At 31.0% G+C, this 22,707-nt stretch overlaps 14 protein-coding genes across 14 annotated transcripts in view; 9 read left to right on the top strand and 5 right to left on the bottom strand.

Moving 5' to 3' along the window:
• The window catches only part of NAEGRDRAFT_48540 (uncharacterized protein), a gene marked incomplete at both ends in the record, with an annotated part of 3,491 nt that extends 2,622 nt beyond the window's left edge, over positions 1-869 (top strand). The window contains one exon of the mRNA XM_002678091.1: positions 7-869. Within this exon, the coding sequence (XP_002678137.1) occupies positions 7-869 (863 nt within the window). The remainder of the gene's footprint in view (positions 1-6) is intronic.
• On the bottom strand, positions 856-2,379 carry NAEGRDRAFT_36416 (uncharacterized protein; the record flags this gene model as incomplete). The annotated part of the gene is made up of 1 exon (XM_002678207.1): positions 856-2,379. The coding sequence occupies one exon, from the start codon at positions 2,377-2,379 to the stop codon at positions 883-885; it is 1,497 nt and encodes a 498-aa protein (XP_002678253.1). The 3' UTR covers positions 856-882.
• Positions 2,380-2,954: 575 nt separating this feature from the next.
• NAEGRDRAFT_66747 (uncharacterized protein) lies at positions 2,955-4,471 on the top strand (the record flags this gene model as incomplete). The annotated part of the gene is made up of 3 exons (XM_002678092.1): positions 2,955-3,317; positions 3,367-3,564; positions 3,602-4,471. The coding sequence occupies 3 exons, from the start codon at positions 2,955-2,957 to the stop codon at positions 4,469-4,471; spliced, it is 1,431 nt and encodes a 476-aa protein (XP_002678138.1).
• Positions 4,472-4,946: 475 nt separating this feature from the next.
• Positions 4,947-5,505, top strand: NAEGRDRAFT_32933 (uncharacterized protein; the record flags this gene model as incomplete). Its single annotated transcript, XM_002678093.1, has 2 exons — positions 4,947-5,255; positions 5,305-5,505. Coding segments are annotated over 2 exons (510 nt in total), but the record flags the coding sequence as incomplete, so codon positions are not given.
• A 4-nt stretch (positions 5,506-5,509) lies between these two features.
• Positions 5,510-8,007, bottom strand: NAEGRDRAFT_66749 (uncharacterized protein; the record flags this gene model as incomplete). Its single annotated transcript, XM_002678208.1, has 3 exons — positions 5,510-5,631; positions 5,670-5,777; positions 6,690-8,007. The coding sequence occupies 3 exons, from the start codon at positions 8,005-8,007 to the stop codon at positions 5,510-5,512; spliced, it is 1,548 nt and encodes a 515-aa protein (XP_002678254.1).
• Positions 8,008-8,153: 146 nt separating this feature from the next.
• NAEGRDRAFT_66750 (uncharacterized protein) lies at positions 8,154-9,239 on the bottom strand (the record flags this gene model as incomplete). The annotated part of the gene is made up of 1 exon (XM_002678209.1): positions 8,154-9,239. The coding sequence occupies one exon, from the start codon at positions 9,237-9,239 to the stop codon at positions 8,154-8,156; it is 1,086 nt and encodes a 361-aa protein (XP_002678255.1).
• Positions 9,240-11,869: 2,630 nt separating this feature from the next.
• Positions 11,870-12,661, top strand: NAEGRDRAFT_2026 (uncharacterized protein; the record flags this gene model as incomplete). Its single annotated transcript, XM_002678094.1, has 1 exon — positions 11,870-12,661. A coding segment is annotated over one exon (792 nt), but the record flags the coding sequence as incomplete, so codon positions are not given.
• A 1,451-nt stretch (positions 12,662-14,112) lies between these two features.
• On the top strand, positions 14,113-15,544 carry NAEGRDRAFT_38914 (mitochondrial citrate synthetase). Its single transcript, XM_002678095.1, has one exon. The coding sequence runs from the start codon at positions 14,138-14,140 to the stop codon at positions 15,512-15,514; it is 1,377 nt and encodes a 458-aa protein (XP_002678141.1). The 5' UTR covers positions 14,113-14,137; the 3' UTR covers positions 15,515-15,544.
• Positions 15,545-15,587: 43 nt separating this feature from the next.
• On the top strand, positions 15,588-16,457 carry NAEGRDRAFT_33047 (uncharacterized protein; the record flags this gene model as incomplete). The annotated part of the gene is made up of 5 exons (XM_002678096.1): positions 15,588-15,654; positions 15,694-15,744; positions 15,812-15,964; positions 16,061-16,171; positions 16,330-16,457. Coding segments are annotated over 5 exons (510 nt in total), but the record flags the coding sequence as incomplete, so codon positions are not given.
• Positions 16,458-17,401: 944 nt separating this feature from the next.
• NAEGRDRAFT_66754 (uncharacterized protein) lies at positions 17,402-18,457 on the top strand (the record flags this gene model as incomplete). Its single annotated transcript, XM_002678097.1, has 1 exon — positions 17,402-18,457. The coding sequence occupies one exon, from the start codon at positions 17,402-17,404 to the stop codon at positions 18,455-18,457; it is 1,056 nt and encodes a 351-aa protein (XP_002678143.1).
• A 204-nt stretch (positions 18,458-18,661) lies between these two features.
• On the bottom strand, positions 18,662-19,364 carry NAEGRDRAFT_77358 (TIP41-domain-containing protein; the record flags this gene model as incomplete). Its single annotated transcript, XM_002678210.1, has 1 exon — positions 18,662-19,364. A coding segment is annotated over exon 1 (563 nt), but the record flags the coding sequence as incomplete, so codon positions are not given.
• Positions 19,365-20,254: 890 nt separating this feature from the next.
• NAEGRDRAFT_66756 (uncharacterized protein) lies at positions 20,255-21,636 on the top strand (the record flags this gene model as incomplete). The annotated part of the gene is made up of 2 exons (XM_002678098.1): positions 20,255-21,259; positions 21,310-21,636. The coding sequence occupies 2 exons, from the start codon at positions 20,255-20,257 to the stop codon at positions 21,634-21,636; spliced, it is 1,332 nt and encodes a 443-aa protein (XP_002678144.1).
• Positions 21,637-21,732: 96 nt separating this feature from the next.
• Positions 21,733-22,407, top strand: NAEGRDRAFT_48550 (uncharacterized protein; the record flags this gene model as incomplete). Its single annotated transcript, XM_002678099.1, has 1 exon — positions 21,733-22,407. One exon carries the CDS (start codon positions 21,733-21,735, stop codon positions 22,405-22,407), a length of 675 nt encoding a protein of 224 aa, XP_002678145.1.
• A 210-nt stretch (positions 22,408-22,617) lies between these two features.
• Positions 22,618-22,707, bottom strand: part of NAEGRDRAFT_66758 (uncharacterized protein) — a gene marked incomplete at both ends in the record, with an annotated part of 1,138 nt that continues 1,048 nt past the window's right edge. The window contains one exon of the mRNA XM_002678211.1: positions 22,618-22,667. Coding sequence (XP_002678257.1) covers positions 22,618-22,667 — 50 coding nt within the window. The remainder of the gene's footprint in view (positions 22,668-22,707) is intronic.

The raw sequence follows: 22,707 nt of genomic DNA on the forward strand, positions 1-22,707 counted from the left end.
TTAAAGAAAATACCAAGTGGATCAAACGAGCAGATTTTAGAGATCAATTATTACGAGATGATCCTCTCAATATTCTGACTGAGGAAGAAAAACAGTTGGCTCATAGCGAAAATGAATTTGAATCTGTTTATGGAGCTAAAAGAAATTATGATAGGAAAAAAGTAGATTCAACTCAAGAACAGAAAGCCAAAGCAACTACTGTCCCAACGATACCTAAGAGGCCAGAAGAGCCAATTAATACCAATTATCTCAAAGATCAGGAATCGCTTTGGTTGAGAAGACAACAAATAATAGTGGAAAAGGAAACTGTAGAAGCCTCAAAGCTTTTACAAATTTTACAAACAAAAGATATTCCACTAACAGTTGTTCCTGAAAAACAAGTAGTTTCTACACCGCCTTCAACACCAGAATCAAAACTATCCCATTCTAAATTTGAAAAGGAAAAGAATAATATTATGAAACAATTGGTTTCCAAAAATAAGGTCAATCCTGTTCCAAAAAACCATCGTCCTTCTTCAAGCAATACCACTTCATTTGAAGATCCATATGAATTAGAGATGGAACGATCAAGAACGCAATCTGAATTTCAAAAAAAGAGACCTTACAAAGATGTTAATGATAGCAAGGGTGGAGAATACAGAAATAACAGAAACCATCCACCATATGATTCTCGAGATTACAATAGCAGAGACAGAAGAGATTATAGAGAAAACCATAAAGATAGAGACTATAGGGATAACAGAGATAACAAGGAACGCAATTCTTATTACAGAGATAGTAGTAGAGACAATACAGACAAGGATAATCGTGACCAGAGAGACAAAAGGCCCAACAATTATGATACCAGCAAAAGATACAAGAAATATTAATTTTAATAATAAATTAAAGTTGAGGAGCCATATTAACCCAATCAAAAGCAAATCTGACTGGTTGATCAGTGTGAATATTTGTCTTATCCCAGTTAGCAGTCCATTCGAAAACAGGTTGAGTGTCATGAGTTGGACCAGATTGAGCAACAGCTCTATTGAGTTTAGCCATGTGGACATCAGTAACCTTAGCGTCAATAGCACCGAAAGCTTGAGCTCTCATATTTGGTGGATTCAAATCACATCTAGCAGCAACAGCATGGCAAGCATCACCACCAGAGAATGGATCAGTTTGGTACTTGTTTTGTCTGATCAAAGATTTAACACCTTCAATATCAGTAACAGCTGGAAGATCACGTCTGAAAATGTTAGCTCTTGGACAATGTTCATAACTCCAGAAATCACCATACTTTTGGAATTGAGCTGGATAACCAGAAATGTTGTAAATATAAGGGAAGTATGGAATATTGTAAGAAGCCCAATAAGAACTATCAAGAATATGGCTGACACTAGCAATCTTACAATCACCTGGAATTTGTTCCAAAATGTAGAGAAGATCTGGGTGAGATGTTTTAGCATATGGAACAAACTTGTTAATATCAAGAACGATCCATTGATTGTTGTAAGTACCACTGTTGTACTTGGCAAACAATTGAGTCCATTCCTTACCAGAAGTGGCCAATCTGTTAGCAACAATATTTCTGATCCAGTAGAACAAAGTTTCTGGAACAACCTTATTATAGAGAGTCAAGTTGAAAATATTGTTTGAAGTTTCAGTAATAACCAAACCAGCATCTGTAATGTAGAAATCATCAACAGAAACCAACCAACCAGGAGAGGATGAGAAACTGACCAATTTAGCTGGAACATTCTTAAAGTTAATTCTGTAATGTTTGAAAATTCTGAGCATGTTTTGGAAAGTATCCCAAGTAGCATGAGTCAAGAATACATTGCTTCTATCATGACTTAACTTAACAAAAGCACTACATTTAGTCTTGAAAATAGCAAATGATTCCAATTCAAATTGAGTCATTGTGTGGAAAGATGGAGGAGACCACTTGTTTGACAAATCCTCAATATCACCATCCAATTGGAATTTAAACATGTCAATCAATGAAAGTTGAGGCAAGGTATCTTTTTCAGCCATAGCCTTCAAATAACCTGCAAATAAACCTTCAACTTGTTCCAAAACCAAAGCAACATGATGCCAGTAAAGCTTTTCACTTGTATCAGTTGAATTCTTTGATTCAGCAATCTTTCTCTTCATGAAACGGAAGTTACCATCCAAGAATGCATTCAATTGCTTGTTTTGACTATCATCAAAAGTATATTGTTTATATCCAGTCCAATATTCTTGCATTAATTCTCCAGTAGTAAATCCTTCAATAAAACCAGCAGCGAAGGCTTGTTCTTCATCACTGTGATCTGGATTAGTACTCAAGCTCAAAGTAGCCCAACCAGTCTTATTAACAGTTTGTTCATAGTGTACTTGAGCAATTGGTTCTCCGACCATCATTTTCATCTTGTTATTGTTTTGGTCAACAATTCTATAAGATTCAATGTTCTTATAGGCAAGAGGACTCTTATCCTTTGGTTCATAGTAGAGGTTGAGTTTTTGGGAGGCTTCAACATGTTGAACAGATAATGCCAACATGGCAATAAGTGCCAACACTGTTGCGATAAAACAACCAAACCGCACGGAAGAATGTTGTTGCATTTTTTTCTTGTAATTCTTCCACAAGGTGGGAGATGAGGAGTTTCACTTTCCGGGGTGCTACTTGACAATTTGTGAATAGATCACAGGTATTACGTTATTCATTGTGTAAATAATTTGTAATGAAATCAAAAGTGATGGAAATTGATGAATATTATTAGCTCTTAACTGTTTATTAATCATGGAAATAAATCGCCTCTTCCTTAATTTACTAATTATTGCAACACTGTTTCCTTCATCAGGACTATTCAATTTTGAATGATAATAAGATCATTGACCAATGTTTCTTTTATGTTTCTTTTCTAATTTCTCTTACTAAAAAGAACTCTTTTTGTATTTTATTTAATAATTATTATTAATTACAATAATAAAAAATGGCTCCATCACTCGAAGAACTTTCAAATGCTCAACCGATCACTCAAAAGATGGTTGATTTTATCAATGAATCCAAATCACCTTATCATGCCGTCGGATCAATTAAAAAAAGATTGTTAGATAGTGGATATGAACAACTCTTTGAAAGAGAAGCAAATTGGGAACAAAAAATTAAGCCTTGTGGAAAGTATTTCTTCACCAGAAATCACTCAACAATTGTTGCATTTGCTGTTGGTGGAAAATTTGCTGCTGGAACATCAGGATTGAAAATTATTGGAGCCCACACTGACAGTCCTCATCTTGTCATTAAACCAATTTCATCACAAAAGAGTTCTGGTTATCTTCAAGTTGGTGTACAAACTGTAAGTGATGATTTTATATTTCGGAAATGGAAGAAATATTATTAAATAGTATGGTGGAGGTTTGTGGTATACTTGGTTCGATAGAGATTTGACAGTTGCTGGTAGAGTTATTCTTTCTGATGGACAAGGAAAATTCAAGCAACATCTTGTCGAAGTTAAGAGACCAATTCTTCGTATTCCTTCTTTAGCTATTCACTTACAAAGAGAAGTTTCAACTGATGGTTTCAAACCTAATACTGAACTCCATGTAAGTAGTTTGACATTTTGTAAACTAAATTCAATAGTTACTTCCAATTATTGGTACTGAATTGGGAGAATTGAGTGATGATCCAAATACTAAGGGATTTATTGCTAACCATCACTCTGTTTTATTGAAAGCTATTGCTGAAGAATTGAAATGTAATGTTGCTGATATTCGTGATTTTGACATGTCAATTGCTGATGTTCAACCTGGTGTTATTGGAGGTGTAAATAATGAATTTGTTTTTGCTCCAAGATTGGACAATTTGGCATCATGCTTTGTTTCTCTTGAAGCTCTCCTTAACAGCGAGAATACTTTGGCTACTGAAAAGGATATTAGAATGATTTGTTTATTTGATCATGAAGAAGTTGGTAGTACAAGTTCTTATGGTGCTGATTCTAGTCTTATTAATGATACCATTAATAGAGTTATTCAATGTACACATGCCTCCTTTGATAAGAATGCTCCAGTTGACTCTTATGGAGCTTGTATTGCAAACTCATTCATTATTTCATGTGATATGGCTCATGCTGTCCATCCAAATTATTCTGAAAAGCATCAAGCTAAACACAGACCACAAATCCATCAAGGTTTGGTTATCAAGACTAATGCCAATCAAAGATATGCCACCAATGGACATACTTCATTCTTGTTTGGAGAATTGGCTAAACGTCACAATATTCCAATTCAACAATTTGTTGTAAGAAATGATAGTGCTTGTGGATCCACAATTGGTCCAATTACATCTTCCAACACTTCAATTCGTACCATTGATGTTGGTATTCCTCAACTTTCAATGCACTCTATCAGAGAACAATGTGGTTGTGTTGATATCAAATCAACCATTGACCTTTTCACTGAATACTTTAATGAATTTAGTGAAATTGATTCCACATTGCACATTGATGAATAAATCATAATATTAGAAATACGTTCAACAATTTAATTTAAATATTTAATTAAAAAATGGAAAATTACAACAAGGCATACAGAGGAGGTCGAGGAGGTCATAGAGGTGGTAGAGGTGGTAGAGGAGGATACAATAACAATGGAGGAGGACATCGTAACTATCATCACAACAAGCATCAAAAGAAAGAATTTGTTTTTGATGTTGCCCAATATTATAAAGAATCATTTTGGACTGATCCTTGGAATTAATTGTCAAGAAATAGTATCATCATCATCATGATGTTTAGATTATTTGATTATTATTGCATTCATTTCATTGAATACAAAAGAATACAAATCATTAGATGATGAAATATCATAATACAAAAAAATGGAACCTCTTCCTACATTCGAGGATTTCTTCAATAGTAAAGTATGTCTTGAAATAAAGAATCAACATGAAGAATTATTAAATAATAATATTTATAATTTTATAGGGAGGAAGTAAAGTCAATCATGATGCAGGAATTTATGGAATGACAAATATTCATATGGTTGGAAAAAGTCTAATTAATAAAGGAGCAATATTGAGAGGAGATTTACAAACTATCAAGATTGGAAAATTAACAATAATTGGAGAAAATGCAATTATTAGACCACCAACTGCAAATTATGGAATGGAATTGATGCAAGATATAGGAGCTTATTTACAATTGTCAATCGGAGATCATGTTTATATTGGAGATAATTCTGTTGTACAGGCAGCTGCTATTGGTTCATTTGTGTACATTGGCAAAAATTGTGTTATTGTAAGTTAATTAGCAGAGGATTATATAGAATTTAGAAATAATTATTTAGGGAGAAAGATGTATTCTAAGCGATTGTTGTAGAGTTGAGGATAATTCTGTTGTTGCTTCTGATACTGTTATTCCTACCTTTACTTCATTTTCTGGAAATCCAGCCTTAATGACTGATTCTGATTTACCTGAATCAACAGAAATAACCATGAAAGAATTGACAACCAAACTTTATATTCAATATTCTCCAAAAATTATTTGAATGTTTATTGTGTTAAACAGTCACCTAGCTGTCCAGCATACCTCTCTGTGAGTCTATTCTTTAATGTGTCAGTTTGTTGTGTTAACATTGATGACAATGTCAATAGATCTCCTTCAGTAGAAATTTCTAAAATCGATTAGATATTAACGAGAGACAATACTTACGCTGATTAAAAAGTTTAGATTGTGAAGTTTCCAATCCGTCTGTCTCTACAAGTGTTAAAAGATTGTTCACATCCTTAATAGTTGACGACATATTTCTTCTAATAAAGTCTATTTGTTGGAATGCCTTCTCATTGTTCTTATATTTGAAATTTTCTGTTCTTAGAGAGTTTGATATTCTTCTTTCCTCCTCAATTAATCTCAATAACTCTTGCTTCTTTGTTTCGTTATCATCCATAACACCAACAAGTTTCTTTTTGTATTTCTCAACTAGATTTTCCAAAAAGTGGATTCTTTCCTCTTTTGTCTGCCCTTCTTTGATTTGAACACTTATTTCTTCTTTCACTTGTTCAGTAAAGTCTCTTCTTTCTTCGAGAAGGTGTTGTGTTTGTTTTTTGAATCTATCAATTTCTTGCAAATTATTTTCACTGAACAGTTTGAGAGTTCTTATTTCTTGATCCTTTCTCTCTATTAATGCATTGAGTTCCAAAATTTGCTTGTCTTTTTCTCCATTCTTTCTAATCTCATCCTCTTTGCAAGCAATTAATTCCAGTAACCTTGCTTTCTTTTCCTCGTAGTGAAGCCTTTCTCTTTCAATGTCAGATCTTAATTCTCTGATTGTCCTGTTATGCTCTTCGATTATTGGCCTCAAATGTTGTCTGTCTTGATCTCTTACTTGAACTTCTTTTTCTCTTAGGTTTTGGTTGAGCGATTCAATTGTCTTTTTTAAACCCTCAATCACATTTGTATGAGTCTGGGAATCAGAATCCAATTTAACTTGAAGCTCATCTATTCTCTTATTTAACTCTGACACAGCTGTATCCTTGCTGCTAGAAATAAATTGAAGGGCTTCAAGCGAGTCTTCCAGAGATTTGTTTTGAGATTCTAAATTGGTATTCATTGAGTGCAATTTGATGATCTTATTTCTGAGGTCAATAATTTCCCTGTTCTTCTTTTGAATCTCGTCTATCAATGTTGTTTTAGAAAATTCTTTTTGTTTAAATAAATTCACATCTATTAAACCTTGTTTATCCTCCCCAAAAGAAATATTCTGTTTCATTGGAGATTCTTTTTTTGGTGTTATTTGAGGCTTAACATTAGTATTTTCATTAATTGCTGTTCTCGATTTTTTGATTTGTGAAAGAATATTTACAATTTCTCTATCTTCGTTATCTGTGGTATTACCCTCATCATGATTATTGAATATTATTGAGGTCTTTTTAGGTCTTGAAGTAGAAATTTTGATTGGTTCAATGTCAGATGTTGCAAACTCCTCAGTAAAGTAGCTGTTTTGCACATTCTTAATTTTCTCTTGTTGTACCTCTGCCATTTTGAAGGCTTTATCTGTTTTTTCACTCAGTAAAAGTTGTTTGATGAGATCTTCCTTTTCTTTACGAGGTGAAATTTCAATTTCCTTCATACCAACAGAAATTCCACTTTGTCTTCCTGATTTTTGTTCCGATTCAAAATCATAAGGTTTAAACGAAGGAGGAGTAAAATATGCCGTACTTGGTGTTGTATTTGCTCTTGACATTGTAGATAAGAAAGGATGAGGGGATTTACTAATGTACATTTCCCGATCCCTTGGAGTTAATGTTGGTGATTCTCTTCTCATTCGTTGTTGTTGTGTTCCAATTTTTTCCTTATTAGCTAAATAATAATAATGATGATGTTCCTCAACAGCTGCTTTGTTATTATTTGATGATGTATTAAATACAGTTGGAGAGGCTGCTCTTCTCCTAAAGATTGCTGGATCAAACGTTTGAGTTTCTGGCGCAAAATTTGTAGAAGGTGAGCGCGGTCTGTTTTTTTCTGGGTTTGTATGAGGAACATATTGTTCCGTATTATTGTTGCTTAATGTTGCAGTTGAGGGAGAATATTCATTTGTTGTTCTGTATTGAGTAGATGAGGCTCTTGGGGAAGAAGGTGAAAGAGAAGGAATTTGTCTTTGAAATTTGATAGCAGAGAAATGACCAGGTGTATGATTGATTGCAAGGGATGATGTTGGACGTTCGGCGTCATTTAATAACGTTAGAGAGGGAGAAAGAGAAGGATTATTAGTTGCATAGGTAGTTGGTGTTGAGGTTTTTGAGGAAAACACTGTTGGACGAGAATTTGTTGGTGAGGGAGCATATCTATTTGATGAAGATGACGAATGCTCTGCGTAGGGAGATGGTTTAGAAACAAACAATCTTGAAAATCCATTTTTCGTTGATTCCAAGTGCATAATTGTTGGGTCATCTCCTGTATGATGATTTTTTAAGGCTGAATTTCTTGCAGGTGATGATGCTTGACTCCTCTCTCCATAACCCTCATAATTTGATGATGTAAGGAGTGGCATTTTTTTCAAAATGACTTGCTTGACGTTAAGAAAAATGGAGGGAAGATGTTACTAAACTCTCTCAATTAATATGAGAGGTTCTGTAAATGGTTGCAGTTCAGTTTTCAAAGAGGAAGAAATAATGGATTTGCCAAGAATATATTTATTTACGATACTCTTTCAGAACTTTCTGTCATTTCAATATCTTGGACTCGTCTTTGTCTATTGACTTTTTCACTTGGAATGTCAGCAGAGAAGATGTTGCTACTTTCAAAATCAGAAAGCATAAAACTGTTGATATACTTTGGGACTGATTGAGAGAGAAAATTGTCCCTCATATCAACATCATTATCAGTGTCGTGTTTTGAGGAAAATTGACTATTAGTTGAGGAAAATTGGTAGGAGCTTTTCTTACTTGTCTTGCCTGGTGAGGAGAGAGGTCTCTTGTTATTTCCAACTGCTTGTGTAGTAGTTGATGATTGGAAAAAGGTAGAAGTGGAGGAAAGAAGTGGAGGAGGAGCTGTTGCACTGCTGTGGAATCTCTTTTGTCTATTAAGAATGGAAGTTGTCTTCTTTGGACCTAGAGAATACTTTGGACTGCAACTGTTGGTGGTATTAGAAGTGGTTGGAGGTGAGCTGGTATGTTGTTTGGAAGGTGAAACAAGGAGTGAGGATAAGTTATTTGAAGGGAAACACTCTGGAGAAAGTGAACGGGTAGTAGAAAGCAAGCTAGTTAGAGAAATGTCTGAGACTGTACTAGAAGTGGTGGAAGAGGTTGAGAGAGCATCATATGATCTGGCTCTTCTCTGTGAGAGGTACCTTTCTTTTCTTTCATTAAAAACTTCAGCCTTCAAACAGACACAAAACTTTGGAACGGAAACAGTTTCACATTGTTTGTGAGTTATGGTATGGTCAATTGAATTAGTCTTTTTGTTTTCAATTTCAATTTGAACTAAATCTTCACATTCATCTTCATCAAAATGGCCTAAACCAACAATTGTTCCGACCTTACCATGCAACATTGGATCAAGTGTTTGTAATATTTCAAACTCTTCTGGAACAATGATAAGAACTAAATCATTTAAACGAAGTAAAAGTGAAGTGAGCTTGTGATGAACAAACTCAATTCTCTGTTTGTTATCTTTGTCATCAGTGGTGGATGATGAATCATCTTCAATAGTACTGCCGTGTCTTGAATTACTACTAGAAGGCTTGTAATTAATAAGTCCTTTGAACTGTTTTGTAGGCTTCATGTCGATTGAGTAAAAAGTGAGTTGACTATTCAGTTAGATGTAATAGAGAGATTAGAGTGAACGCTGTTAATAACTAGCAGGTTGTTGTTGTTGTATGGTTACTTGTTGTTGTAGTCAGCAAAGGCTTGATAAAAACGCAACACACGATAAGGCTTAAAGTGGACAGATCAAGGCTACTTTCCGCTAATGTTGTTGTATGAATGCTCAGAGCAGAAGTGAGGGAGCAGTGTGTTGTTTTTTTTTAAGAACAATCTTGAAAGAAATGTGTAGTGAATTTTGATTGTTGTTTGTTGTTTTTGCATCAAGCGATTCTTCTTGATTTACGAAGAGCGGCAAGCATGAAAATTACTTTTTGATGGTTTTGGACTTTGTGTGCTTCACGGTCATTTACTTGACAATTGACAGGTAAGCCAATGTGAGCTCTATAAGGAAGACATCTTCACATATTAACTTCACTCAAGGAATGAAAAACCACATTAAACAATATTCTATCTCTTTTATATTAAATGACAAAGATTCCACTTTTTCATTTGGAACTATCTTTGTTAATGAGATTTCACATTCAATTGAGTAAAGTTTTATTCGAAACACTTGTAATTCAATAAAATTGAGTTCCATTGTCATTGTATTAAATGATTAATTAACAATTAGTACAGACCAAGCATAGTCCCTGCATTCAACATTAAAAGCGAAGAGTCTTTTTCTTACAAAAAATGTGAAAAGGATTATTTCACAAATTGTGCGAGTGTCTTTTCAACAAGCTTTGTGTGAATACATGCTTGCTATATTTGGTCTATCTATTCAATAAATTATTTGAAAACATTTTTCATTGGGGAAATGAGTTGCTTTTTAGTTAAAACTTGCTTTTGAGATTCACTTCCGTATGTGTAAGATTTTGCAGGAAATTTAATAGTGTGAAGTTGTATTTGTTAAAAAGGTATATCTTCTTTTTAATTTTACTGTAATTCACTTTTGACTACAGTTATTCGAAACTTGTGGAAAGCTTTTAATAAACAAAATTTCACATTTTGTAACATATTTGGTGGCCATAAATGTTAATTTGTTGAAATAAAATGGCATTGGTTCATTATTGTCCTTTTGTGGATGTATGCACTCTCTTTGGGATTTAAAATTGTCAATATTAGAAAGTTGACTTTTACAATGACATTTCTAGTTCGATTTCTTGTATTTTCACCAAACTTGGACAGCACTACAGTATTTAATTGAAATACAACAATTTCTCAGCCTTAAATTCCATCAACTTTATTGTAATAAAATTTGAATATTCCTAAAATCAACTATTGACCAACTTATTATATTCTATCACAATAGTTCCTTTACCAATGAATTATACACAATAATTTAGCACGTATTCCTCCACATTAAATGTTTGTTCTCTGATTAAGTGTATTTTGGCTGAATGCTGCCAAACTATTCAATATTTCATTTTACCATTTATCCTAAACTTGACAATGTCAAACATCAGATAATGTATAAATGATAAAGTTGAGTGTAAAACTAGCTCCATTGAATGAGTTCCTTGAGCAATGATTTTGAATTGGGAGAAAACATTGGATAATTTGGACATGTTTTCAAGGGTTTTGGGCCAATACGAAACAAGTCGATATTCCCAAATTAAATACGAAAAATTAGTGAAATTATTGCACGATTATTGGTATCAAGAACCAACTGAAAGAAGTAATATTTTCAGTTATTTCAAGTTATTAGAAAATATCAAAACAACAAATAGAATGAAAACTTGACATTTTGCTTTTCATTGTAAAAGAATTGAAATTGATTAAAAAAAAATGGACTTGACCAATCTCACACCCGATCTCAAATTAAAACTCCTATCAATGCTTTCATCTTTAAATGATGCTGATGATAGTAAAAAGAAAAATCAATCATCTAAAAAATCATCATCCGACAACGATTATTATCATCACGAATTCTCACAACAAGATAAATTATTTATTCTTGATTTAATTAATTCTATTCAAAATGATGGTTTCTTTGTGAAAGATGATTTTCAAAATGAAGAATTAACTAGTAATACTAAAGATCAATTATTAAATATGAAGAATGAATTAAATCAAGCAGGTATAGGTGAAGGATCAGCTAAATATGTTAATACTGAATTAAGAGGAGATTTATTTAAATGGTTATCTGATTCCGATGTACCTGATAAAACTCCATTGAAGGAAACTCTTTCAAAATTGAATAATTTTAGACGTGTATTAAATTATTTATTCGATTTGGAATTAGATAGAAATAGTATTCAAGTTGCTTTTTATACTAATGGAGCTAGATATATTAGACATGCTGATGCTTCACCACTTCAATCATCTGATAGAAGATTAACATTTTTATTATATTTCAATAAGGAAATTAATGGTGGATCATTGAAATTATATAGAAAGGAAAGATCATTTGATAACGATATTAGAAAACCATATAATTATCAATTTAAGGAAAATGCAGAGAATGAAGCAACAGTTCAACCATTATTTAATAGACTTTTGAGCTTTTCAAGTGAATATTATCATGAAGTTTTACCATCACTCTCAGATAGATTTTCATTAACAATGTGGATGTATGGGAAAAAGGATGTGTGGAAGCAAATTAATGATTTAACACAAAGTACAATATTTATTTCTATTTGTTCATATAGAGATTCTGAGCTACAACACACTATTAATGACATGTTTAAAAAGGCTTATTATCCAAATAGATTGCGTGTCGGTATATGTTTACAAGTTGAAGAAAATGATTCAATTAATGATGTATTCGATTATAGAAATCAATCTTACTCTAAACAAATTAAGGAAATTGTTTTAAATTACAAACAATCACAAGGCCCATGTTTTGCTCGATATTTAATTCAACAAAATTTATATGATCAAGAAGATTATTACTTACAAATTGATTCACATATGAGATTTGATGAAGGATGGGATGTTACACTAATCAAACAATTGAAACAAGTTGATGATGGAAGCAAACATTCCATTCTATCTACATATCCAGTAGGATATGAACAACCAAATCAAATTCCCGAACATGCCAAACCAACAATCATTGTTGCTAAAACATTTTCAAAGGATGATAATGGATTTGAAATGGTTAGATTGGGAGCTAAAATTGTTTTGGAAAATCATATTGAAAAACCAATTCCTTCACTATTCTTTGCAGCAGGTTTTGCATTCAGTTTTGGAAAGATTGTAAAAGAATGCCCCTATAATGAATTACCATTTATTTTCTTTGGTGAGGAAATGTACATGCTTAAAAAATTCATATCTAAAGGATACAAGTTATTCTCACCAACTGAGCCAATCATTTATCACTTGTGGAAGAGAAGTTATAGAAAGGTATTTTGGGAGTTATCAAATGAATCTATGGAAGCTAAACTAACATTTGATAATTGGAATAGTTTTATTGAAAATTTTGGAAAATTAACACAAACTCAAATCATTCAAATTGATGAAAGCACGGCAAAGGAGCACGATTCAGAACAAATCAAAGTTATTAGACAATCATCTCAAGAAGATGTAATGAATTATCTTGGAATGACATTATCCAATAATGAAACAGATGAATTTTCTGAATATTGTGGAATTGATTTCAAGAATCGTACAATCAGTGAGAAAGCTCTCAACGGTGAAATTTGAATGTATCAAACAAATAAATCATTTATGAATTCATATTTTCCGATTTCATATTTAACTTCTTCAAATTGATAGAAATAATTTCATATTGAATTGTTTTCAACTCATCCAACCTTGCCTTTGAATTTAATCTCAATGATGATGGATAAAATTAAGTAATTTCCTAATNTAATACATCTTTGTTCTTGGTCCAATCAGCATTTTATGCAACATTTTGATTGAATGGTATTAAAATACATTCATTGTTTGATATGATGTTATTTTGATTAGCTTCCGAAAATCCGAACTGATAAACATGATGATAGTAGAAGTATGCAATTTTTGTAAGAATGTAGAGAGGATTGAAAATTAGGACAATTAAATCGTATTATGAACAGGATCCTCAAATTCATCATCACAAATGCACTGAAAATTGAGATCTACAGTTGACTAGTAACAAGATGCTGCATTCAATCAATTTGTTTACTTTCTGCGGATTAGAGTTTTTAAAAAATTTTACAATGTGAAATGCCAATAGCGGAGTTGACAGGACATTGATCCAATATGACGTCATGTGCTTCCTCAAATCCTCCGAATAGAAATAAATTATCCAGACAAGTTTGTTGTATTAGAATTTAATCAAGGCAAACACTTGTCCCACCTCTCATATCCTTAATGAACAGCAATCAACATTTTAATTGATATGATGATTACAAACACATTAAATAAGGCTATAGGATTCAAATCAATGAGAGCTGGAAGGATTTTCTGTTCTGGTTTGTGTGCCTCCACTTAATCGCCAAAGTGAATCGGCCAAACACATAACAGTAGTAAGCATCAATTTCGCTATAATAAATCCCTTATTATACTGTACAATGAATTGATGCTGCAGACCGAGACCGCAACGAGTTTGTTTTACCATCACTAGAAGTGAATTATGCAGAAATGATCAAGGGTTTTGTTTGGTACAGATAAGGAGAGTATTAGTTGTAAGAAGAGTCTCTGAAAGCTCCTTAATATTCGAGAGTAAGCGCCTTTTTATGCTTATTCACAGAGACTCGGAGGTTTATACAAATCCGCATTTAGAAAAATGGCGAAAAAACAAAGCGCGTCACTGTTACAAGAGAAAGAGTCAAAATCGCTTGCGCTTTGCTCAGAAGAACCACTGTTTACAAAACCATCTTGTATTAAAGCTCGGATGTTATTGTTCACTTTTAAAAAAAAAGCAACAACACCATCTGTATAACATAAAAAATGAGATCTTCTCTTAAACTCACCAAGATCCTCTCCAAGGCTTCTACTCAACAAAGATATTACTCTGCTGAATTAAAGTCAATTTTGGCTGCTCAAATTCCACAAAAGCAAGCCGAACTCAAGGAAATTAAAGAAAAATTTGGTAATGTCTCCCTCGGTGATACTACTGTTAGAATGGCCTATGAAGGTATGAGAGGTATCAAGGGTTTAGTCACTGAAACTTCTCTCTTGGATCCTGAAGAAGGTATCAGATTCAGAGGTTACAGCATTCCAGAATGTCAAGAAAAGTTGACAAAGGCTCAAGGTGGTCAAGAACCTCTCCCAGAAGCTATGTTGTGGTTGTTGTTAACTGGTGAAGTCCCAACTCCTCAACAAACCGAAGGTTTGAGAGCTGACTTGCAACAAAGAGCCCAACAAGTTGATCCAAAAACTGTTGAATTCGTTAAATCCATCCCAAATAATCTCCACCCAATGACACAATTCTCTATGGCTATCTTGGCTTTGCAAAAGGACTCTAAGTTTGCTCAAGCTTATCAAGATGGTGTTCACAAGAGAGAATACTGGATTCATACTTATGAAGATGTTTTGAACTGTATTGCTCGTTTGCCACTTGTTGCTTCTATTATCTACAGAAAGACTTATCACAATGGTCAATATATTAAGAGTGATTCATCATTGGATTGGGCTGCCGATTATGCCTCAATGATGGGTTTCGGTGGAAACAAGCAAATTGCTGAATTGTTCCGTTTATATTTGTCTATTCACACTGACCATGAAGGTGGTAACGTTTCTGCTCACGCTACTCACCTTGTTGGTTCTGCTCTCTCCGATCCATACTTGTCACTCTCTGCTGGTATGAACGGTTTGGCTGGTCCATTGCATGGTTTGGCCAATCAAGAAGTTTTGAAATGGTTGAAGGAAGTTCAAAAGGATTTGAATGGAAGAGAACCAACTAAGGAAGTTTTAAGACAATTAATTTGGGATACTTTGAATGGTGGACGTGTCGTTCCAGGTTACGGTCACGCTGTTTTGAGAAAGACTGACCCAAGATATACTTGTCAAAGAGAATTTGCTCAAAAGTACATGAAGGACGATCCATTGTTCAAATTGGTTTCTACTTTATATGAAGTTGTTCCTGATGTTTTGACTGAACACGGAAAGACCAAGAATCCATGGCCAAACGTTGATGCCCACTCTGGTTGTTTGTTGCAACATTACGGACTCGTTGAAGAAGATTATTACACTGTCATGTTTGGTGTTTCTCGTGGTATTGGTGTTTTGTCTAGTTTATTGTGGGACAGAGCTTTGGGTCTCCCAATTGAAAGACCAAAATCTGTGACTACTGAATGGATTAAGAAACACGTCAAGATGAACTAAATAAATCTCTAAAATATCTAAGTTATTTGTAATTGCAATTAGCCGATTCTTATCAGAAATCAATCGAAAAAAAATGAATATTGCTAGAAGATTAGTTTCAAAGAAAAAGAAGAGGTATCAAGAAGGTGGTTTTGATCTTGGTAAGTGTCAGTAATCACAAATATTGACAGTTATTATAGATTTGACATATGTAACACCAAATATTATTGCCATGGGTTTTCCGAGTGTTGGTATGTATTTTTACATCATCATTATAATTCATCATCATAATTAATTTTAATTCATATCATTATAAAGGAAAGGAAGCATTATTTCGTAATCCAATGGAAGAAGTACAAAGAATGTTAAAAAGAAATCACGGAGAACATTACAAGGTTTATAATTTATGTTCTGAAAAAACCTATGAACCTTCTTCTTTTGAAGGAAGAGTTGAAAGATTTCCATTTGATGGTTTGTTTCTAATAATATTATTATTATTAATGTTTATATTAATGTTTATATTTAAATAATTCATTATTGAAACATTGATGAAATTCATTAATTCAGATCATAATGCTCCACCATTTGAAATGATGTTACCTTGTTGTCGTTCTATGGATGAATGGTTAAAACAAGATCCAAGAAATGTTGCAATTATTCACTGTAAAGCAGGTAAAGGTAAAGTACTTGAGTATAATAATATTATAATCAATGCTGAATTTTAAAATCATTTTTACAATAATAATAACATATCTAATATATATATAAATATGTAAATATATCTAATATATATATAAATATATGTAAATATCTAATATAAATATATATATATATAGGAAGAACTGGTACAATGATATGTGCCTATTTATTATATAATGGATCTCATAAAGATCCAATCAATTCAATGGATTTCTATGCAGAATCTAGAACTAGAAATAAGGAAGGTGTAACAATTCCTTCTCAGAGACGTTATGTTGAATATTTTAGTGAATATGTTAAAAATGGATTTCAATATCCAAGACCAAATGCAACACTTTATTTAGATTTAATGTTATTATTTAATCCACCTATTTCTATTTTAGGAGCAAGTTTTAAAATGGAAATTAGAGATAAAGATGGAGAAGTTTTATGTTCATTTAAATATAAATCTAAAAGAGAAAGTGAATCTTTAATTACAATTCCATTACAACAAGTTAAAAAAAAGATTCCAATTTGTGGAGATTTAAAAATTTTATTTTATGAAGTTAATTTAACAAAAACTAAATTATTATTCCATTTATGGTTAAATACTCAATTTATACCACAAAATAATAGTGTAACATTACAAAAAATAGAAATTGATAAAATTAAAAGTAAGAGTACATTCCCAGATGATTTTAAATTAGAATTACAATTTTCAGAAACACCAAAAGAAGATTTAGAAAAATTAAAATCACCTAAAAAGGTAACAAGTAGAAATATCAATTCAAGTTCTAATTTATTAGATCGTTCAAGTTCCTCTTCAACACTTGATATTGAAGAAGATTCAAGTATTGTAATTGATGAAGATGAAGATGAAGATAGAACAACAATTTCAAATAATTGTGGAAATGAAGAAGTTGATGATGAAATTATTGATTCAACAATTGATTATGATTCTGATAATTCATCTGGATGTGAATATAATGATGGTTATCAAGATGAAAATGATTTTATTAATCAATTAGAACAAAAATATAATCAATTAAAATTAAATTGTTAACAAAAATATTTGATATATATTTCATGATAATGATAAAGATATGATAAAGATATGATGAATGATTATATTTAAATGTACATATGAGAATAAATGATTATTTTAATAATAATAATATTTTTGATATATATTCAATAATTATTATAATATTAAAAATAAAATTGAAAAAAATGTCTCAATTAGCATCTTCAAATAATGTTGCAGGAGGAGGTACTGAAAAGAAGGCTATAAAAAAGCCTTTAAAAAAGGCTTCAACCAAATCATCAAGTCAATCATTGGAAATTAAAAAGAAAACATCAACTAGGAAATCCAAAGCAGCATCAACAACATCTAATAATGATCATGATGGGTTTCTTGATACAACAGCAACAACAACAACATCAAATGTAGTTAAAAAACCTGGAACTTGGTGGTTTTGGTATTATAAACAAGCCCTCGCAACTGGAAGTGAAATTCCTAAATTTACAATTCAAGGAAGAAAAAGTTTATTAGGATTAATATTAGGAAATAGAAATCAATTATCAAGTGATGAATTAACAAAAAGCCATTGTTTAATTTTCTTTCCAAAGGCTGATCACTCAACTGATCAATTTACAACTTCTTTATTACAATCATTTAAATCATCGGTAGTATTATCAAAACAACAAAAGAATATTCATATTTTTATTACTTGTCCAAGTTTGGAAACATTTGATTTGAATACTAAAAATGTTCCATCTGGTATTAATATTTGGGCAGATTTAAATGGTGAAATTGCAAATTTATTTGGAATGAGACCTTTAATTCAAGATATTAATTTGGATGATTTATTATCTGATGAAAAAAAGAAGAATACTTATTCTAAACAAACTATTATTGGAATGTTTTTCACTTTGGATAAAAAGATTGTAAAATCACCTGCTTTTCAACCAAAATTACAAACTGTTACTTTGGATATTATAAAGAGTATTTATGATTTTATGGATAAATCTCAATATAATTTTGCTAAAATTACTAATAAGGATTCATTGGCATCTGATTTGAGTGAAAATGATTTGAAAACTCTTCATGCAGCTGCCTATAATGATTATCAAAGAGAATTAAAACAAATGGAATCTGATTTGAATCCATCAAAGAAATCTACAAGTAGTAGTACTAATAAGAAAAAGACTACAACATCCAAAACCAAATCAATTAACAAGAATACACCAACAAAAGAACCACCCCAACGTTATTCAAAGCTTTGAATTAATTTTATTTACATATATATGAATATATAATTATTATTATAATAATAATGAAATTAAGAGGAGGGGTTAAAGGAGGAAGAAATTGAAATTATTCAATTTTAATTTCATCAGTATATTCTTGTTTAATCTTTAACAATGGAGAGAGAATATTTGGATTTGAAATTACAGTTTGATCAAAACTGAATTGAGCATTAAAAGAATGATTATTCATCAAATCTTTCCAAGCAGATTCTCTAATTGAAAATTCACGTAATAAGTGATCTTCTCCAAATTTATGAAATAATCTAGTTTCAATACATCTAACACAAACACCATCAACACGTAAAAAGAATCTCATTAAAACATAAAAACAATGATTCATAACACGAATTTTGACAGTTGAATGTGAAACACCATGATCATGTAAATCATCTTCAAATAATACAATTTCATCATAGAATAAAATTGGATCATCTTTTCTTTTTAAAAGTTCATAATCAATTTTTCTTGATGTTTGATTTGCTTGTTGATTTGTTGTTCCTTTGTAAATTGTTGTAAATGTCCAATCAATTTTATCATCTCTTTCAGATACAATAGTTTCTTCTCCATCAAGTTTCTTATTTGCCCAAGTATCAGAACAATTTACTTTAATTTTTTGTAAATGTTCAATTTGATTAATTACTTGATTTCTTGCAAATTTAATACAATCTTTTGGAAGATAACTAAATTCAAAATTACCATGTTTAATTGATAAATATGAATTAAATGTTTGTTCTGGAAGTGCATAAACATCCAATTCATCTTTTAATTCATCCATTTCTGTTTGATTTAAAATTGGTGTTTTTAATGTTTGGAATTTCCATTCATGAAGAGTAAAATTTTCTTCCTGATTTGTTGCATTGGTTGTAAAATTATTTGATGATGAATGAATCATTGGAGTTGTAAGATTACTTGATGTTGAAGAGGCTACTTTTTTCATTATGGTTGGGTTGGTGTTTAAAGGAAAACGAGTTGTCATTTTTTTATATTTTTATTGTGTTTGATGATTAATAATATCAAAAGAATCCCGTGATGATGAATCTTGTAGTTGATTAAAGATCAGATTCTGAAACAATCTACAACAAGGTTATTTGTAGAATTGATTGAATACTAACTTGTAAACTTTTGAAATATATTTAGTCAAGTTCTTCCAGGCCTTTGATCAATTATTATATTAATAATAATATTTAATATTATTATTTGATTAAAATAGATAAAAAATATGACTTCAACAACAACCACTAGTACTCCAATAGTTCTTGATAATCAATCTTCATCATCATTATCATCAATCTTTTCTGTATTCACACCTGTATTTTCTAAATTATCATCCGTAGTTGTTGTTCCTTTTATTTCGGGTGCTCTTATATCGTTGGGAGAATATTCAGTCAGAATGATGTATTTACGTTATCAAAAATTATTTAATCCTTCATCAAAATATGATCCAATGGCTACATTTGTTACTAATGGTATACCTTTAAAGAGAAGAGTAGTAAATAATGAAAAGAAATAAATTCGGAATAATTGAAATTTTAATATTGAACTGAATCTCTCTAATAATATCAACATCAATAGAAATTGTTTGTCAATATCAATCAATATCATAATATAATAATTATTTCACTCAATCATGTTACTGATTTTTGGGAAGGTTTGATATAAAACACAAAATTAACAAACCTCCAAAATCCTGTTAAGGTTCATTACAGGTACATATTGAGATATAACGTTTAAACTTTTAAAAAAAAGCCTAGATAACATTTTACTGTATTTATTATGAAAAAACCAAAAAACCTCAATAACAAGAAGGCTAATAAAAAGCCCTTCAGACAACAACAACAAACCACCACCACCACCTCAACAACAAAAGCCTTATCAGAACTAAACACCTCACCATCAATAACAACACCATATAAATATGAAAATGGTGATTCACCCACAACAACACCAACCTTAGTTAATAAGCGTTCAATTCAAGATGATAGCATGGTTATATATACAAATAATACAATCAATCAATCACCAATTCCTAACTCAACACCACCTCCTCCTAGTAGTATTATTCACAATGATGGTCAATCAAGTATTAATCAAAGTATAATGGAAGAAGAATATGATGATTATATTCATATTCCTTCTCAAATTCAAAATATGACATTAAATTCAAGTAATACATCAGATTATGAATATTTTGGATCACCAATGATGACCATGATGAGTACTCCACCTTCAATAGCCTATCAACAAAGATTAGAACATTTACAATTAATTGATGATTCTGATAATACTCAATTTTATTCCCCTAATACTCCTTTACCAATTCCATCTTCAACTCCATGCATTCTTAAGAAATTATCAAATCAAAGTTCTATTGAGGGAAATGAAGATATTTCCAATAGTTTTAATGTTTCAAATAATTTGTCATTTAATTCAACTAATAGTACACTAAATTCATCTAGGATAAATGACTCTAGTTTACAATTAGATATTTCGCAAATTAATGAAATGTCCAATATACCCAATTCAGTAATTGAACAAAAATTGAAAGAATTAAAACATCAAGTCAATGGAATTCATCATAATTTAAAATCATCACCAATACACAAAGTTGATAATCCAACTCATTCACTTAATAAGAATTATACTGCAACTGTAGATACAGATAGATTATTATCATTTCGATCTTCAACTAGTAGAAGATCTATGCATGTACATAGAGATGATATATTGAGATATGTGAGAGCAATACAGGATCCAGATGATCAAGTAAGAAAGAGAGCTGTAAGTATTTAAATATTATTGATAAATATATACTTAATAATTCATATTAGATTGAAATTGTAAAATTGTTGGATGCAACAATGAAAGCTCCATTACCTGAAAAATCAAAAAAGAATTCAAATTTCGATCATATTCAAGCTAGAGTTTCACATAATCCAAAAACAATTCCAAAAGAAGAAACCAATACTGATTTATATAGTGATTTTAAATCTAAATTGAAAATGACAAGGAAAGCAACAAGTAGATTTAGAGAATGTTTTGATAATTCCTCTTCAACTTTATCGCTGGAGCAAAAAACACTTTCAAGAAGAGAACAAGTTGAATTGGAAAAACAAGAATTTTTAAAAAAATGTCCACGAAAAAGTCATAACAAATAAATTATTATACAAATGTTTCAATAAGATTAATTTTCAATGCAACAGATAATAAACTATTTATGCGATTAAAATAATTTAAAATTCAAATTAAAAAAAATGAGTCAAGATAAAAAGGTAGAACAACATATTGCGGATGAAATTTTTAAACCTGATGTCATTGAAATTTCGGAATCACATATTAATGAAAATAAGAATGTAATAATAACAAAACCATTAAATGATAAACAAGATGCACCTCAAGTACAATTCCGAATGGAATTTGATGAATTAAGTGAAAAGAAAGATAAAAGATTAAAAGATATTTTAAGAAATGATGAATATCAATTTAATTATCCTGTATTTAATTTTGATCAAAAAGGATATCGTCGTATTCCATATGTTGATCCTAGATTTGCAACATTTGAACAACAAGTTGAAGAATCATTTTCATTAAATGTTGCCAAAATGAGAGATATTGCATCTTCACATGAAAAGCCTTTAATTTTATCATCTTTAGCAACAGCTGGTTTATTATGGAAGAAACCAAAAGATAAAATTACAGCTGCCATGTTATTTATTACTAGTACATTGGGTGTTAGTTATTTATACTTTTCAAATATGGGATTTGGTAATATGATTAATAGAGTTAATATTGAAGCTTTTAGAATTTTAAATCAAGAAAAGAAAGCTTATTTACTTAGTGACCAAGAAGTTCAAACTTCTCAACAATTAATTAAATCTCAAATTGATAAAGAAATGGAAGAATTTAAAGAAAAGTACAAACAAGAATAATAACACTCTAAATTTAGGGTTTAACAAATAATTATCATAATAGGATGGGATAATTGAATTGGATTTTGATTGTAAATATTTCAACATCATTTACAGGTTATATTATTGGGTGTATGATACACTTTGTTTGTACACTTTATTCACACATTTTGTAAACAACATGCATGATAGAATTATTATAATAATAATATTGAATATTAATATATTTAATTACTTTTGTTCATGTTCTTGTTTCAATAAGATGGCCAATCTCTTACATGCTTCATCCATTTGTTCTTAGAAGCAGTATAAAAGATGTCT

Source organism: Naegleria gruberi, assembly GCF_000004985.1.
Source record: "Naegleria gruberi genomic scaffold NAEGRscaffold_19, whole genome shotgun sequence".
Lineage (NCBI taxonomy): Eukaryota > Heterolobosea > Eutetramitea > Acrasida > Naegleriidae > Naegleria > Naegleria gruberi.